The 19,332-nt window shown below is 43.6% G+C and overlaps 1 protein-coding gene across 2 annotated transcripts in view; it reads right to left on the minus strand.

The window, feature by feature from the left end:
* Nucleotides 1–5,758: 5,758 nt before the first annotated feature.
* Nucleotides 5,759–19,332, minus strand: part of gaa2 (alpha glucosidase 2) — a 36,696-nt gene continuing 23,122 nt past the window's right edge. For both annotated transcript variants that reach the window (XM_042316472.1, XM_042316473.1), the window contains exons 17-21: nt 18,022–18,163; nt 12,774–12,872; nt 10,742–10,906; nt 9,422–9,568; nt 5,759–6,150 (exon numbers count right to left, since the gene is read on the minus strand). In XM_042316472.1, coding sequence (XP_042172406.1) covers nt 6,088–6,150; nt 9,422–9,568; nt 10,742–10,906; nt 12,774–12,872; nt 18,022–18,163 — 616 coding nt within the window. In that variant the 3' untranslated portion in view covers nt 5,759–6,087. The remainder of the gene's footprint in view (nt 6,151–9,421; nt 9,569–10,741; nt 10,907–12,773; nt 12,873–18,021; nt 18,164–19,332) is intronic.

Genomic DNA, 19,332 nt, shown 5'->3' on the forward strand with positions numbered 1-19,332 from the left:
CATGATTCCATATGCGTTATTTAATAGTAAAATTAAGAAAAACCCTTGAATGAGTAGGTGCCCCCAAACCTTTGACTGGTACTGTATATATTTACAAAAAAATATGGGGTATTGGAAATGATGCAATTACATTGATAGAACAATCTACCTGCCCCCCACAAAAAAATAATAATAGTGGTGTGGGGGCTGTGCTTTGGCAAAGTGGGTGGGGTTTATATCCTGCCTATATTCCTGTTTGGCCCTGTCTGGGTCTGTGGTATCACCGGATGGGGCCACAGTGTCTCCTGACCCCTCCTGTCTCAGCCTCCAGTACTTACGCTGTAGTAGTTTGTGTCGGGGGGCTAGGGTCAGTCATATCTGGAGAACTTCTCCTGTCTTATCCGGTGTGAATTTACGTATGCTCTCTCTAATTCTCTCTTTCGGAGGACCTGTGCCCTAGGACCATGCCTCAGGACTACCTGGCATGATGACTCCTTGCTGTCCCCAGTCCACCTGGCCGTGCTGCTGGTCCAGTTTCAACTGTTCTGCCTGTGGCTATGGAGCCCTGACCTGTTCACCGGACATGCTACCTGTCCCAGACCTGCTGTTTTCAACTCTCTAGAGACAGCAGGAGCGGTAGAGATACTCTCAATGATCAGCTATGAAAAGCCAATTGACATTTACTCCTGAGGTGCTGACCTGTTGCACCCTCGACAACTACTGTGATTATTATTATTTGACCATGTTGGCCATTCATGAACATCTTGGCCATGTTCTGTTATAATCTCCACCCGGCACAGCCAGAAGAGGACCGGCCACCCCTCATAGCCTGGTTCCTCTCTAGGTTTCTTCCTTGGTTTTGGCCTTTCTAGGGAGCTTTTCCTAGCCACCGTGCTTCTACACCTGCATTGCTTTCTGTTTGGAGTTTTAGGCTGGTTTTCTGTACAGCACTTTGAGATATCAGGTGATATCAGTAAGAAGGGCTTTATAAATACATTAGATTTGAATAAAAAGGCATATTTGATGGGCGCAGGATTATGCTCCAGCCAAGCAGTAGTAATACCTGGATGAAACTAAACTACACCCAGGTATATAAGTCCCTCCCATCCAATCATGTGACAAACACATCTAAAACAGACACATGGGAGACAGGATCCATGTTTAATCAAGTCATCATTTGAAACGAGCATCTGTCTGAGCATGTCCCCGTTCAACATAACACAAATGGATGTCAAGAGGTGGGCATTACAGCATCAACAGTCATTATTCATGCCAGATAGATACACCCAACTGGCCGAACCGGCCAACATAAGGCCAGTCATTATTCATGCCAGATAGACACACCCAACTGGCAGAACCGGCCAACATAAGGCCAGTCATTATTCATGCCAGATAGACACACCCAACTGGCCGAACCGGCCAACATAAGGCCAGTCATTATTCATGCCAGATAGATACACCCAACTGGCAGAACCGGCCAACATAAGGCCAGTCATTATTCATGCCAGATAGACACACCCAACTGGCAGAACCGGCCAACATAAGGCCAGTCATTATTCATGCCAGATAGACACACCCAACTGGCAGAACCGGCCAACATAAGGCCAGTCATTATTCATGCCAGATAGACACACCCAACTGGCAGAACCGGCCAACATAAGGCCAGTCATTATTCATGCCAGATAGACACACCCAACTGGCAGAACCGGCCAACATAAGGCCAGTCATTATTCATGCCAGATAGACACACCCAACTGGCAGAACCGGCCAACATAAGGCCAGTCTTCCCTTCCACAGTTTTCATTATACCGTTTGAATAGAATAGGACAAATAAACACATTTGTCAAACAACATTTCAACCAATCCATTTCAAAGGGCAAATGTTGCATTTCCATAATGCTTCAAATGTCAAAAACTACAATCCATTCATTATTTAGCAAAGGCAATTGTCTGTCTGAGAAAGCCTGACAATACTTTAATATCATTGTTTTAGAGAGAAAGACCCTGTTTTTAGAGTCACAGTAAAGCAGTTAGAAAACAAACTGAAACTAGAATTCTAGTTTTAGAACAATGTAGATGTGTAGAGGTGTTCTGAAAGTATCATTCTAGAACAGAGTTAAAACTGAGCTGTTCTAGAGGTGTTCTGAAACTATCATTCTAGAACAGAGTTAAAACTGAGCTGTTCTAGAGGTGTTCTGAAACTATCATTCTAGAACAGAGTTAAAACTGAGCTGTTCTAGAGGTGTTCTGAAACTATCATTCTAGAACAGAGTTAAAACTGAGCTGTTCTAGAGGTGTTCTGAAACTATCATTCTAGAACAGAGTTAAAACTGAGCTGTTCTAGAGGTGTTCTGAATCTATCATTCTAGAACAGATTTAAAACAGAGCTGTTCTAGAGGTGTTCTGAATCTATCATTCTAGAACAGATTTAAAACTGAGCTGTTCTAGAGGTGTTCTGAAAGTATTATTCTAGAACAGAGTTAAAACTGAGCTGTTCTAGAGGTGTTCTGAAACTATCATTCTAGAACAGATTTAAAACTGAGCTGTTCTAGAGGTGTTCTGAAACTATAATTCTAGAACAGAGTTAAAACTGAGCTGTTCTAGAGGTGTTCTGAAACTATCATTCTAGAACAGAGTTAAAACTGAGCTGTTCTAGAGGTGTTCTGAAACTATCATTCTAGAACAGATTTAAAACAGAGCTGTAGAAGAGACAGTTTGATCATTCCTAAAGGCACTTCCCTGTACCTTCAATATGTCCTGATTCAGTGCAAACAAGCTTGTCAACAACAATATGTACATATCAGGATCAATAACAACAATCACTGATTATTATCACGAAACTCCCCAAAGACACACATCCATCTCACCCCATTCTAGTCTTGTTCTGAGGGAAAGAAAAGTTCCTCTCCTTTTCATTACACATCTTCACCTTTCCTCTGAGAAATGAAAACAGCAAATAAAAGTTGGCTCTTGACTGTAATAACGACCAGTGGCAGAACGACTAGACTTCATATTTTACTACCTAACCAGTAAAATACACAGGAGGCCTTTCAAACTAATGCTGGCATCTGGCTCACGGGTGAATATTTTCACAGTATTTTACTAAATGTTCCTTCCTGAGAATAAATCACTTTCCTACCGACTAAACTGGTATTTCCAGTCCAAACTGGAACGGTCCTTCAAAAGCATTACAGAGCATAAAAACAGGCCTGTCTGGATTTGATTAGAGCTTTGATTAAAACATTTCAAGCCTGATGAGCCCTACATTAAAGACATTTACTGAGCCCTACATTAAAGACATTTAATGAGCCCTACATTAAAGACATTTACTGAGCCCTACATTAAAAGATATTTAATGAGCCCTACATTAAAGACATTTAATGAGCCCTACATTAAAAGATATTTAATGAGCCCAAGCCCCAAAAAAGTCAAAAATATTGTGCTGTTATCCAATACATATATGATATAGGCTACTGCGCGACAGAAAAACAGAAAAGCCCATAGATGTAGCTAGCTATGTCCTCTGTTGGGTAAATAAATGAAACTCGCTCCAGGAGGCTTGTTGAGTGTGAACTGTATGACTGTACTGTATTATACTGTACTACTGTACTGTATTACTGTACTACTGTACTACTGTACTGTATTATACTGTATTATACTGTACTACTGTATTATACTGTACTACTGTACTGTACTGTATTGTACTGTATTATACTGTGTATTATACTGTATTACTGTACTACTGTACTGTATTACTGTATACTGTACTGTACTGTACTACTGTACTGTATTATACTGTATTACTGTACTACTGTATACTGACTACTGTATACTGTATTGTACTGTACTGTATTATACTGTACTACTGTACTGTATTACTGTATTACTGTACTACTGTACTGTATTATACTGTATTATACTGTACTACTGTATTATACTGTACTACTGTACTGTACTGTATTGTACTGTATTATACTGTGTATTATACTGTATTACTGTACTACTGTATTATACTGTACTGTATTGTACTGTATTATACTGTATTACTATACTGTATATTATATGGACTGGAATTACTCACATTGTTCAAACCATGATACAGTTGGAAGAGACATGCAGCTAGTAGAGACGAGCTGATTTTATTCTAACTTTGGTAATATAATAGGAGTGTGAACTGTATGACTGTACTGTATTATACTGTACTGTATTATACTGTATATTATATTATATATTATTATATATGTATATTATATGGACTGGAATTACTCACATTGTTCAAACCATGATACAGTTGGAAGAGACATGCAGCTAGTATATATATATATATATATATATATATATAGTATAGAGGCGAGCTGATTTTATTCTAACTTTGGTAATATAATAGGGCCTTACGTATAATTAACAGGCGTACCTTTCGTAATATTTCGTTGATTTAAAGCAACGATATTCGAGTGACAAGTGGTTTTAAAACTCTGCAGCCGCAATACAAATTACAAATCTTTACAATTAAAAAACAAGGTGCCCCTGAAAGCCAGCTAGAGATGGGTAAATTAGACGCTTATTCAGTCTTTATATTACTGTAGCCTAGGCTGTGCCTCAGTAAATGTAGGCCTACCTGTCACATGGGGGAAAAAATACTATCACCACCACTATAAAGCTTCACAGAGACTATACCTGTCCAAAATGGCACCCTATACCCTATATACAAGGGCCCTGGTCATTAGTAGTACACTATAGGGAATAGGGTGGTATTTGGGACAGACCATTTTTGGCACAGTTACAGCAGACAGGAAGGAAGTAGTCTCCTAGACCAGGGATCATCAACTAGATTCAGACAGGGAGGAAGTAGTAGTCCCCTAGACCAGGGATCATCAACTAGATTCAGACAGGGAGGAAGTAGTAGTCCCCTAGACCAGGGATCATCAACTAGATTCAGACAGGGAGGAAGTAGTAGTCCCCTAGACCAGGGATCATCAACTAGATTCAGACAGGGAGGAAGTAGTAGTCCCCTAGACCAGGGATCATCAACTAGATTCAGACAGGGAGGAAGTAGTAGTCCCCTAGACCAGAGATCATCAACTAGATTCAGACAGGGAGGAAGTAGTAGTCCCCTAGACCAGAGATCATCAACTAGATTCAGACAGGGAGGAAGTAGTAGTCCCCTAGACCAGGGATCATCAGTACTAGATTCAAGACAGGGAGGAAGTAGTAGTAGACCAGGGATCATCAACTAGACTCAAACAGGGAGGAAGTAGTCCTCTAGACCAGAGATCATCAACTAGATTCAGACAGGGAGGAAGTAGTAGTCCCCTAGACCAGAGATCATCAACTAGATTCAGACAGGGAGGAAGTAGTAGTCCCCTAGACCAGAGATCATCAACTAGATTCAGACAGGGAGGAAGTAGTAGCAACGGGCCGATATGTTTCGTGAGCGGATAGTTGGGTCCGGAATACAATTACAAATCATTTGTAGACTGTAATTTCACTGCAACAAGCCCAAACAAACAGATAAAATAATTTGACTAAAACACATCATTTCAAACCTTGCCTACATGGGTATACAATCACGTGTCTCTCTACTATGCCTGGGAACACATTTACAAAATAAAAATATCTGGTGTTACAATTTTTTTTTTTTAAATGTCTAACAATAAAAATGAATTATCTTGTCTTGATATAAAAAAGATATGCTCAGAAAACTGGGAGGGGGGTCAAATAAAACCCGTTGGGGAACCCAGTCCTAGACACTGGTCCTAGATCAGTGGTTAGGTTAGTATCTAATGGTTCAGGTTAGGATTGTAGGAGGGTAATCTGGTCCTAGGTTAGTATCTAATGGTTCAGGTTAGGATTGTAGGAGGGTAATCTGGTCCTAGATCAGTGGTGAGATTAGTATCTAATGGTTCAGGTTAGGATTCAATTCCACCCGGAGCAACATATGATGTGTCCTACAGTGAGCATGTTTTGAGCCCTGGTAGTACACTATATAGGGAATAGGGTGCCATTTCGGTCACGGCCGTGGGGCGTAAAGCAGTAGAGACCGTCAGGGAAGGAAAAACCATCAAACATTCGAAAAGGTCGGAATTCCCAATTTTTGGGGAAAAGCTGCTAGATCCAATTGATGGTGAAGTTCTGGCTGAGATTCAATCCCAGATCTGTTACAGTCAACACCTAGAGGGAGACGAACGGAGAAACAGAGATACATTAATAACAAACCACAGATGTCATTTCCCTCTAAACATTGAGAGACTCCACTACTACTAGTCAACTCACACATTTCCTAGGGGGCAAAGGTCAGGATGGATGGTGTCATTTATCAGCCTTGTCGGTGTAGTAACAAACCCCCAGTTCACAACCCATGCGACCCTAAACTGTTCACACACTATTTGATTGGTGAACACACACACACACACACACTTTTTAATGAGTGGATTTGGCTATTTCGGCCACACCCCTTGCTGACAGGTGTATAAAGGTGTATCAAGCACACAGCCATGCAATCTCCATAGACAAACATTGGCAGTAGAAAAGACTTACTGAAGAGCTCAGTGACTTTCAACGTGGCACTGTCCATAGGATGCCACCTTTCCAAAAAGTCTAAATTTCAGCCCTGCTAGAGCCGCCCCGGTCAACTAACTGTCAGTGCTGTTATGGTGAAGTGGAAACATCTAGGAGCAACAACGGCTCGGCAGAACGGGACCTGTCCTCAGCTGTAACACTCACTACCAAGTTCCAAACTGCCTCTGGAAGCAACGTCGGCACAAGAACGGTTCGTTGAGAGCTTCAAGCTTCAAGCGTCTAACATCAGCATGCAATGCCAAGCGTTGGCTGGAGTGGTGTAAAGCTCGCCGCCACTGGACTCTGGAAACGCCTTCTCTGGAGGGATGAATCACGCTTCACCGTCCGACGGATGCCAGGAGAACGCTACCTGCCCCAATGCATAGTGCCAACTGTAAAGTTTGGTGGAGGAGGAATAATGGTCTGGGGCTGTTTTTCATGGTTCGGGCTCCTTAGTTCCAGTGAAAGGAAATCTCAACACTACAGCATGCAATGACATTCTAGATGATTCTGTGCTTCCAACAGATTGTGGAAGGCCCTTTCCTGTTTCAGCATGACAATGCCCCCGTGCACAAAGCGAGGTCCATTCAGAAATGGTTTGTCGAGATCGGGTGGAAGAACATGACTGGCCTGTACAGAGCCCTGACCTCAACCCCATTGAACACCTTTGTGATGAATTCGAACGCCGACTGCGTGCCAGGCCTAATCGCCCAACATCAGTACCCGACCTCACTAATGCTCGTGGCTGAATGGAAGCAAGTCCCCGCAGCAATGTTCCATCATCTAGTGGAAAGCCTTCCCAGAAGAGTGAAGGCTGTTATAGCAGCAATGTTCCAACATCTAGTGGAAAGCCTTCCCAGAAGAGTGAAGGCTGTTATAGCAGCAATGTTCCAACATCTAGTGGAAAGCCCTCCCAGAAGAGTGGATGCTGGGGGTCTCCCGAGTGTCGGGGCAGGCTACGGCACTACATGTGTCACACTGGGAGACCCACGAGGTGACGCACAATTGGCCCAGCGTCGTCGAGGGTTAGGGGAGGGTTTGGCCAGCTGGGATGTCCTTGTCCCGTCGCGCTCTAGCGACTCCTGTGGCGGGCCACGCTGACACGGTCGCCAGGTGTACGGCGTTTCCTCCGACACATCGGTGCGGTTGGCTTCCGGGTTCAGCGACCAGTGTGTCTAGAAGCAGTGGGACTTGGCAGGGTTTCAGAGGACACACGGCTCTCGACCTTCGCCTCTCCCGAGTCCATACCGGAGTTGCAGCGATGGGACAAGACTAACTACCAATTGGATATCACGAAATTGGGGAGAAAAATATCATCATCAGAGGAGAACTGTCCGTGCACGACGACTACATTTACGAATGGCACCTTGTGCTTTTCTGCTATTACAACCCTCAACACGATGACTACATTTACAAATGGCACCTTGTGCGTTTCTGCTATTACAACTCTCAGCACGATGACTACATTTACATTACAACTCTCAACACGACGACTACATTTACAAATGGCACCTTGTGCTTTTCTGCTATTACAACCCTCAACACGATGACTACATTTACAAATGGCACCTTGTGCGTTTCTGCTATTACAACTCTCAACACGATGACTACATTTACAAATGGCACCTTGTGCGTTTCTGCTATTACAACTCTCAACACGACGACTACATTTACGAATGGCACCTTGTGCTTTTCTGGATTACAACCCTCAACACGATGACTACATTTACAAATGGCAGCGTTTCTGCTATTACAACCCTCAACACGATGACTACATTTACAAATGGCACCTTGTGCGTTTCTGCTATTACAACTCTCACACGATGACTACATTTACATTGGGACAAGACTACATTTACAAATGGCACCTTGTGCGTTTCTGCTATTACAACTCTCAGCACGATGACTACATTTACATTACAACTCAACACGATGACTACATTTACAAATGGCACCTTGTGCGTTTCTGCTATTACAACTCTCAACACGACGACTACATTTACGAATGGCACCTTGTGCTTTTCTGCTATTACAACCCTCAACACGATGACTACATTTACAAATGGCACCTTGTGCGTTTCTGCTATTACAACTCTCAGCACGATGACTACATTTACATTACAACTCTCAACACGACGACTACATTTACAAATGGCACCTTGTGCTTATCTACTATTACAACTCTCAGCACGATGACTACATTTACATTACAACTCTCAACACGACGACTACATTTACAAATGGCACCTTGTGCTTTTCTGCTATTACAACTCTCAGCACGATGACTACATTTACATTACAACTCTACGACTACATTTACAAATGGCACCTTGTGCTTATCTACTATTACAACTCAACACGACGACGTTCCTTATTTTATTTGACCTTTTTTTGACCCTCTTCTTCATGATAGCCAATTGGTAGTTACAAGTCTCATGGCTGCAACATCTCGTAAGGACTCGGGAGAGGCGATGGTCGAGAACCAATGCGTCCCTCCGAAACACGATCCCGCCAGGCCGCACTGCTTCTGGACACAGTCGGAGGAAACACTGTACCAGCTGGCGACCGAAGTCAGCGCGCACTGCGCCCGGCCCGCCACAAGGAGTCGCTAGAGCGCGATGAGACAAGGACAACCCGGGCGGCGCTGGGCCAATTGTGCGCCGCCTCATGAGTCTCCCGGTCGCGGCTGGCTGCGACACAGCCCGGGATCAAACCCGGATCTGTAATGGCACCTCTAGCACTGATCAATGCCTTAGACCCCTGCGCCACTCGGGAGGTCCCTACATTCCTTTAAAAAAATGTTTTATTGTGAGTATGGCTGCTCTAAAACATTATCTGAACTTTAAAAAACACTTAACCTTTGACTCCTGACACCAAGTCTCACCTGATTGGCTCTGTAGGTGAATGCAGCGTCATGGGAGTTGACCATAACCCTGGTAGGCTCCACCTTCACGCCATAGAAGGAGGCTGTTTCCACAGTGATGTAGGAAGCCTCCACGTGGTCGTGCAGCACCTCCGATGTCATCGTGTTCTAGAACACAATAGGTAGAGAAGAGGTGAAGGTAATAGTGTTAATAGAACCAGCTGTCATGGTTATAGTGGTTAGAGCGTTGGACTAGTAACTGGAAGGTTGCATAGTGGTCGGAGCGTACTGGTCTGTAGTGGTCGGAGCGTACTGGTCTGTAGTGGTCGGAGCGTACTGGTCTGTAGTGGTCGGAGCGTACTGGTCTGTAGTGGTCGGAGTGTACTGGTCTGTAGTGGTCGGAGCGTACTGGTCTGTAGTGGTCGGAGCGTACTGGTCTGTAGTGGTCGGAGCGTACTGGTCGGAGGAGCGTACTGGTCTGTAGTGGTCGGAGCGTACTGGTCTGTAGTGGTCGGAGCGTACTGGTCTGTTGTGGTCGGAGCGTACTGGTCTGTAGTGGTCGGAGCGTACTGGTCTGTAGTGGTCGGAGCGTACTGGTCTGTGCGTACTGGTCTGTAGCGGTCGGAGCGTACTGGTCTGTAGCGGTCGGAGCGTACTGGTCTGTAGCGGTCGGAGCGTACTGGTCTGTAGCGGTCGGAGCGTACTGGTCTGTAGCGGTCGGAGCGTACTGGTCTGTAGCGGTCGGAGCGTACTGGTCTGTAGCGGTCGGAGCGTACTGGTCTGTAGCGGTCGGAGCGTACTGGTCTGTAGCGGTCGGAGCGTACTGGTCCGGTCAGCGACTGGTCTGTAGCGGTCGGAGCGTACTGGTCTAGCGGTCGGAGCGTACTGGTCTGTAGCGGTCGGAGCGTACTGGTCTGTAGCGGTCGGAGCGTACTGGTCTGTAGCGGTCGGAGCGTACTGGTCTGTAGCGGTCGGAGCGTACTGGTCTGTAGCGGTCGGAGCGTACTGGTCTGTAGCGGTCGGAGCGTACTGGTCTGTAGTGGTCGGAGCGTACTGGTCTGTAGTGGTCGGAGCGTACTGGTCTGTAGTGGTCGGAGCGTACTGGTCTGTAGTGGTCGGAGCGTACTGGTCTGTAGTGGTCGGAGCGTACTGTCTGTAGCGGTCGGAGCGTACTGGTCTGTAGCGGTCGGAGCGTACTGGTCTGTAGTGGTCGGAGCGTACTGGTCTGTAGTGGTCGGAGCGTACTGGTCTGTAGTGGTCGGAGCGTACTGGTCTGTAGTGGTCGGAGCGTACTGGTCTGTAGCGGTCGGAGCGTACTGGTCTGTAGCGGTCGGAGCGTACCTTCACCACAGTGAACACTACGTGAGCGTACTGGTCTGTCTCAAAGGTGTCGATGCTCTCTCCGTCGTCCCAGAACAGCTCTCCTCCGGCCGAGCCGTCTTCAGACAGACTGGACACGAGGTGGAGCGGCTGACCACTGCTCACAAACAGGGTTGTGTTGGGACGCTACAAAGGGAGCAACACACAGAGAGACACACACACAGAGAGAGACACACACAGAGAGACACACACAGACACAGAGAGAGACACACACAGACACAGAGAGAGACACACACAGACACAGAGAGAGACACAAACAGACAGAGAGAGAGACACAAACAGACAGAGAGAGAGACACACACACACAGAGAGAGACACACACAGACACAGAGAGAGACACAAACAGACAGAGAGAGAGACACAAACAGACACAGAGAGAGACACACACAGAGAGAGACACACACACAGAGAGAGACACACACACACAGAGAGAGACACACACACAGAGAGACACACACAGAGAGAGACACACACAGAGAGAGACACACAGACACAGAGAGACAAACAGAGAGACACAAACAGACAGAGAGAGAGACACAAACAGACAGAGAGAGACACAGACAGACACAGACAGCGACACACAGACAAACAGCGACACACACAGACAGACAGCGACAGACAGACACAGAGAGAACGAAAGAGACCGAGGGAGAGACACAGAGAAAGAGGAATAGAGAGACACACAGTGATTAATTATTTTCGATATCGATGCCTGACCATCCACTTTGTGTCATCTTCCTATTAACCCTCTGAAACTCTGTAGTGATCATTGTTTTGACTTAACATTTATTTAACTAGGCAAGTCCGTTAAGAACAAATTCTTATTTACAATGACGGCCTACCCATGGGCCAAACCCGGACGACGCTGGGCCAATTGTGCGCCGCCCTATGGGACTCCCAATCACAGTCGGTTGTAGTACAGCCTGGAATCGAACCGGGGTCTGTAGTGACGCCACTAGCACTGAGATGCAGTGCCTTAAACCGCTGCAACTCCTCAGGAGCCCCAATAACATGATGATCCAGCTACCTGATGATCTATTGTCTCAAATCAAATCCCATTTCATTTGTCACATACACACGGTTAGCAGATGTTAACGGTCCGACAGTGAACAGGTGCCCCTCACAGCAGAGACACAGAGGAAATGTGTTCCTCCCTACAGTAAAACACTCTCTCTCTCTGGTATCAGTGGTACAATGATGAAAACGTTTGGGTCTTGTTAAGATGGGGACATATTTAGAGGTGGCACACAGTATGCCTTATGTTTCGGGGGTGAGCAGAGTTAGATGTCGCACACAGTATGTCTCTGGTTCGAGGGGGGATTATTTGGGCGTTGCACACAGTGGACACCTAGTTAGAGACGGGCTTATTTAGTTGTCACACACAGTGTCTCAAGTTTAGGGGGGGGCAGATTTAGATGTCGCACCCCTGTGGTAAATGTGATTACGTTTGGCAGGATGTGACGGTCCGACAGTCCGACAGTGATCAGGTGCCCCTCACAGCAGAGACACAGAGGAAATTTGTTCCTCCCTACAGTAAAACACTCTCTCTCTCTGTCTCTCTGACTCTGTCTCTGTCAATTCAATTCAAGGGGCTTTAAGGGGCTTTATTGGCATGGGAAACATATGTTAACAAATCAAATCAAATTTTATTTGTCACATACACATGGTTAGTAGATGGTAATGCGAGTGTAGCGAAATGCCTGTGCTTCTAGTTCCGACAATGCAGTAATAACCAACGAGTAATCTAACTAACAATTCCACAACTACTGTCTTATACACAGTGTAAGGGGATAAAGAATATGTACATAAGGATATATGAATGAGTGATGGTACAGAGCAGCATAGGCAAGATACAGTAGATGGTATCAAGTACAGTATATACATATGAGATGAGTATGTAAACAAAGTGGCATAGTTAAAGTGGCTAGTGATACATGTATTACATAAAGATGCAGTAGATGATAGAGTACAGTATACACATCTGTCTGTTTACCTGTGTAGGTATGACAGCTCCTTCTCTCAGGTGAAGGTTGATATGCTCTAGAGGAGCCTTGAGCCTCAACTCTTCTCCTTTACTACGGATAGAATCACCCTGAGAGAGGAGAGACAGAGAGACAAGGGAAGTTGGGGAGAGAGAGGAGACCGAGGGAGGGAGAGAGAGGAGAGGGAGGGAGAGAGGGAGGGAGGGAGGAGAGGGAGGGAGGGGAGGGGGAGGGGGAGAGAGGGGGAGAGAGGAGAGAGAGAGAGAGGAGAGAGGAGGAGAGAGAGAGGAGAGAGGAGAGAGAGGGAGAGAGGGAGAGAGAGAGAGGGAGAGAGGAGAGGGAGAGAGAGGAGAGGGAGAGAGAGAGGAGAGGGGAGAGAGGAGAGGGAGGGAGAGAGGAGAGGGAGGGAGAGAGAGAGAGAGAGAGAGAGAGGAGAGGGAGGGAGAGAGAGAGAGGAGAGGGAGGAGGGAGGGAGGGAGGGAGGGAGGGAGAGGGAGGAGAGGAGAGGAGAGGAGAGGAGAGAGAGGAGAGGGAGGGAGAGGAGAGAGAGGGAGAGGGAGGGAGAGAGAGAGAGGAGAGGGAGGGGAGAGAGAGAGGAGAGGGAGGGAGAGAGAGAGAGAGAGGAGAGAGAGGAGAGAGAGGGAGAGAGGAGAGAGAGGAGAGGAGAGAGAGAGAGAGAGAGAGAGAGAGAGGAGAGAGAGGAGAGAGAGAGGAGAGAGAGGGAGAGAGAGGAGAGAGAGGGAGGAGAGGAGAGAGAGCAGACAGAGGAAAGAGAGACAGGAGAGATTCAATATTCAGCATGTGAATTATACACTGAACAAAACATTAAGAACGCCTGCTTTTTCCATGACAGACTGACCAGGTGAATCCAGGTGAAAGCTATGATCCCTTATTGATTCCACTTCAAATCAATCAGTGTAGATGAAGGGGAGGAGACGGGTTAAAGAAGGACTTTTAAACCTTGAGACAATTGAGTATGTGTGACAAAATATTTAAGTGCCTTTGAACAGGGTAAGGTAGGTGCCAGGTGCACCGGTTTTTATCAAGAACTGCAACGCTGCTGGGTTTTTCCCTGCTCACCAGTTTCCTGTGTGTATCAAGAATGGTCCACCACACAAAGGACATCCAGCCAACTTGACACAACAGTGGGAAACATTGGAGTCAACATGGGCCAGCATCCCTGTGGAACGCTTTCCACACCTTGTGGAGTCAACATGGACCAGCATCCCCGTGGAACGCTTTCCACACCTTGTGGAGTCAACATGGACCAGCATCCCTGTGGAACGCTTTCCACACCTTGTGGAGTCAACATGGACCAGCATCCCTGTGGAACGCTTTCCACACCTTGTGGAGTCCAGGCAAATCAAGGCTGTTCTGAATGGGGGTGTAACTCAATATCAGGAAGGTGTTCCTAATGTTTTGTCCGCTCAGTGGAAGTGACGTTCTCTGAAGCCTGAAACAAAAGCCTTGTAACCACCATCACATTCTATTTGTCATTACCCAGAATTCCTATAACCTGGGGTTAGGGTTACTAAGGGTTACTAAGGGTTATGTATAGTTAATATATATAGCTGTGTTCTTACTGTATAGTAGAGACCTGGGGTTAGGGTTATTAAGGGTTATTAAGGGTTATTAAGGGTTATGTATAGTTAATATATATAGCTGTGTTCTTACTGTATAGTAGAGACCTGGGGTTAGGGTTATTAAGGGTTATTAAGGGTTATGTATAGTTAATATATATAGCTGTGTTCTTACTGTATAGCAGAGACCTGGGGTTAGGGTTATTAAGGGTTATGTATAGTTAATATATATAGCTGTGTTCTTACTGTATAGTAGAGACCTGGGGTTAGGGTTATTAAGGGTTATTAAGGGTTATTAAGGGTTATGTATAGTTAATATATATAGCTGTGTTGTTACTGTATAGTAGAGACCTGGGGTTAGGGTTATTAAGGGTTATTAAGGGTTATGTATAGTTAATATATATAGCTGTGTTGTTACTGTATAGTAGAGACCTGGGGTTAGGGTTATTAAGGGTTATTAAGGGTTATTAAGGGTTATGTATAGTTAATATATATAGCTGTGTTCTTACTGTATAGTAGAGACCTGGGGTTAGGGTTATTAAGGGTTATTAAGGGTTATGTATAGTTAATATATATAGCTGTGTTCTTACTGTATAGTAGAGACCTGGGGTTAGGGTTATTAAGGGTTATGTATAGTTGATATATATAGCTGTATTCTTACTGTATAGTAGAGACCTGGGGTTAGGGTTATTAAGGGTTATTAAGGGTTATGTATAGTTAATATATATAGCTGTGTTGTTACTGTATAGTAGAGACCTGGGGTTAGGGTTATTAAGGGTTATTAAGGGTTATGTATAGTTAATATATATAGCTGTGTTCTTACTGTATAGTAGAGACCTGGGGTTAGGGTTATTAAGGGTTATTAAGGGTTATGTATAGTTAATATATATAGCTGTGTTGTTACTGTATAGTAGAGACCTGGGGTTAGGGTTATTAAGGGTTATTAAGGGTTATTAAGGGTTATGTATAGTTAATATATATAGCTGTGTTGTTACTGTATAGTAGAGACCTGGGGTTAGGGTTATTAAGGGTTATTAAGGGTTATTAAGGGTTATGTATAGTTAATATATATAGCTGTGTTCTTACTGTATAGTAGAGACCTGGGGTTAGGGTTATTAAGGGTTATTAAGGGTTATGTATAGTTAATATATATAGCTGTGTTCTTACTGTATAGTAGAGACCTGGGGTTAGGGTTATTAAGGGTTATTAAGGGTTATGTATAGTTGATATATATAGCTGTGTTCTTACTGTATAGTAGAGACCTGGGGTTAGGGTTATTAAGGGTTATTAAGGGTTATGTATAGTTAATATATATAGCTGTGTTGTTACTGTATAGTAGAGACCTGGGGTTAGGGTTATTAAGGGTTATTAAGGGTTATTAAGGGTTATGTATAGTTAATATATATAGCTGTGTTGTTACTGTATAGTAGAGACCTGGGGTTAGGGTTATTAAGGGTTATTAAGGGTTATGTATAGTTAATATATATAGCTGTGTTCTTACTGTATAGTAGAGACCTGGGGTTAGGGTTATTAAGGGTTATTAAGGGTTATGTATAGTTGATATATATAGCTGTGTTACTGTATAGTAGAGACCTGGGGTTAGGGTTATTAGGGTTATTAAGGGTTATGTATAGTTAATGGGGTATAGCTGTGTTGTTACTGTATAGTAGAGACCTAGGGTTAGGGTTATTAAGGGTTATGTATAGTTAATATATATAGCTGTGTTCTTACTGTATAGTAGAGACCTGGGGTTAGGGTTATTAAGGGTTATTAAGGGTTATGTATAGTTAATATATATAGCTGTGTTGTTACTGTATAGTAGAGACCTGGGGTTAGGGTTATTAAGGGTTATTAAGGGTTATTAAGGGTTATGTATAGTTAATATATATAGCTGTGTTGTTACTGTATAGTAGAGACCTGGGGTTAGGGTTATTAAGGGTTATTAAGGGTTATTAAGGGTTATGTATAGTTAATATATATAGCTGTGTTCTTACTGTATAGTAGAGACCTGGGGTTAGGGTTATTAAGGGTTATTAAGGGTTATGTATAGTTGATATATATAGCTGTGTTACTGTATAGTAGAGACCTGGGGTTAGGGTTATTAAGGGTTATTAAGGGTTATGTATAGTTAATATATATAGCTGTGTTGTTACTGTATAGTAGAGACCTGGGGTTAGGGTTATTAAGGGTTATTAAGGGTTATTAAGGGTTATGTATAGTTAATATATATAGCTGTGTTCTTACTGTATAGTAGAGACCTGGGGTTAGGGTTATTAAGGGTTATTAAGGGTTATGTATAGTTAATATATATAGCTGTGTTGTTACTGTATAGTAGAGACCTGGGGTTAGGGTTATTAAGGGTTATTAAGGGTTATTTAGGGTTATTAAGGGTTATTAAGGGTTATGTATAGTTAATATATATAGCTGTGTTGTTACTGTATAGCAGAGACCTGGGGTTAGGGTTATTAAGGGTTATTAAGGGTTATGTATAGTTAATATATATAGCTGTGTTCTTACTGTATAGTAGAGACCTGGGGTTAGGGTTATTAAGGGTTATTAAGGGTTATTAAGGGTTATTAAGGGTTATGTATAGTTAATATATATAGCTGTGTTGTTACTGTATAGTAGAGACCTGGGGTTAGGGTTACTAAGGGTTATGTATAGTTAATATATATAGCTGTGTTGTTACTGTATAGTAGAGACCTGGGGTTAGGGTTATTAAGGGTTATTAAGGGTTATGTATAGTTAATATATATAGCTGTATTGTTACTGTATAGTAGAGACCTGGGGTTAGGGTTATTAAGGGTTATTAAGGGTTATGTATAGTTAATATATATAGCTGTATTGTTACTGTATAGTAGAGACCTGGGGTTAGGGTTATTAAGGGTTATTAAGGGTTATTAAGGGTTATTAAGGGTTATTAAGGGTTATGTATAGTTAATATATATAGCTGTGTTGTTACTGTATAGTAGAGACCTGGGGTTAGGGTTATTAAGGGTTATTAAGGGTTATGTATAGTTAATATATATAGCTGTGTTGTTACTGTATAGTAGAGACCTGGGGTTAGGGTTATTAAGGGTTATGTATAGTTGATATATATAGCTGTGTTGTTACTGTATAGCAGAGACCTGGGGTTAGGGTTATTAAGGGTTATTAAGGGTTATGTATAGTTGATATATATAGCTGTGTTGTTACTGTATAGTAGAGACCTGGGGTTAGGGTTATTAAGGGTTATTAAGGGTTATTAAGGGTTATGTATAGTTGATATATATAGCTGTGTTGTTACTGTATAGTAGAGACCTGGGGTTAGGGTTATTAAGGGTTATTAAGGGTTATTAAGGGTTATGTATAGTTAATATATATAGCTGTGTTGTTACTGTATAGTAGAGACCTGGGGTTAGGGTTATTAAGGGTTACTAAGGTTTACTAAGGGTTATTAAGGGTTATTAAGGGTTATTAAGGGTTATTTAGGGTTATTTAGGGTTATTAAGGGTTATTAAGGGTTACTAAGGGTTATTAAGGGTTACTAAGGGTTATGTATAGTTGATATATATAGCTGTGTTCTTACTGTATAGTAGAGACCTGGGGTTAGGGTTACTAAGGGTTACTAAGGGTTATTAAGGGTTATTAAGGGTTATTAAGGGTTATGTATAGTTAATATATATAGCTGTGTTCTTACCGTGTAGTAGTCGTACCAGAGACCCTGAGGGAAGTAGCCCACAACATAGTCCACACCTGGATCTAATACTGGTGTCACCATCAAACTCTTCCCCCATAGGAACTGTCTGTCTATCCCATACGTTCTCACGTCCTTGGGGAACCTAAAAATATGAACACACATTGGTCAGGAACATCCTGAAAGAGCTGTGTGTGTGTGTGTGTGTGTGTGTGTGTGTGTGTGTGTGTTGGTTCTTCTATCCTTGTGGGGACCTAAAATCTCCCACGAGGAGAGTGAAACAAGGAAAGTTCTCCCTTGTAGAAACATTTTCCACATCCCCATGAGGACAAAGGCCATTTTAAACTCAGGGATTAGGTTTAGGGTTACAATTAAGGCCTGAGGGGGGTGTGATATATGACCAATATACCGCGGCTAAGGGCTGTGTCCAGGTACAACGTAGTGGGCCGTCCTCCGTCCTCCGAGGAGCCTTATTGCTATTATAAACTGGTTACCAACGTAATTAGAGAGGTGAATATACATGTATACGGTCTGATATACCGTCAGCAGTCAGAGCTCGAACCACCCAGTTTATAATTAGGGTCTGATATACCGTCAGCAGTCAGAGGTGAATATACATGTATACGGTCTGATATACCGTCAGCAGTTAGAGGTGAATATACATGTATACGGTCTGATATACCGTCAGCAGTCAGAGGTGAATATACATGTATACGGTCTGATATACCGTCCCAGTCAGAGGTGAATGTACATGTATACGGTGTGTATACCCAGCAGTCAGAGGTGAACATACATGTATACGTGTCTGATGTACCGTCAGCAGTCAGAGGTGAATGTACATGTGTATACGGTCTGATGTGTGTGTGTGTGTCCCAGCAGTGAGGTGTGTATACAGGTCTGATGTACCGTCAGCAGTCAGAGGTGAACATACATGTACGGTCTGTGTGTGTGTGTGTGTGTCCCAGTCAGAGGTGTACATGTGTGTCTGTGTACAGTCAGCCCAGTGTGAATATACATGTATGTCTGATATACCGTCAGCAGTCAGAGGTGAACATACATGTGTACGGTCTGTATACCCCAGTCAGAGGTGAATATACATGTATACGGTCTGTGTGTGTGTGTCCCATACATGTATACGGTCTGATGTCAGCAGTCAGAGGTGTCCACCCAGTTTATAATTAGGGGCTTGGGGGTAGGTGAATAGAAATTAATTTTAGGTGTCCCAGTGTGTGTGTGTGTGTGTGTGTGTGTGTGTGTGTGTGTGTGTGTCCCAGTGTCCCAGTGTACTGTATAGTGTGTCCCAGTGTGTGTGTG

The sequence above is a fragment of the Oncorhynchus tshawytscha genome, unplaced genomic scaffold (assembly GCF_018296145.1).
Source record: "Oncorhynchus tshawytscha isolate Ot180627B unplaced genomic scaffold, Otsh_v2.0 Un_contig_3519_pilon_pilon, whole genome shotgun sequence".
Classification (NCBI taxonomy): Eukaryota; Metazoa; Chordata; class Actinopteri; order Salmoniformes; family Salmonidae; genus Oncorhynchus; species Oncorhynchus tshawytscha.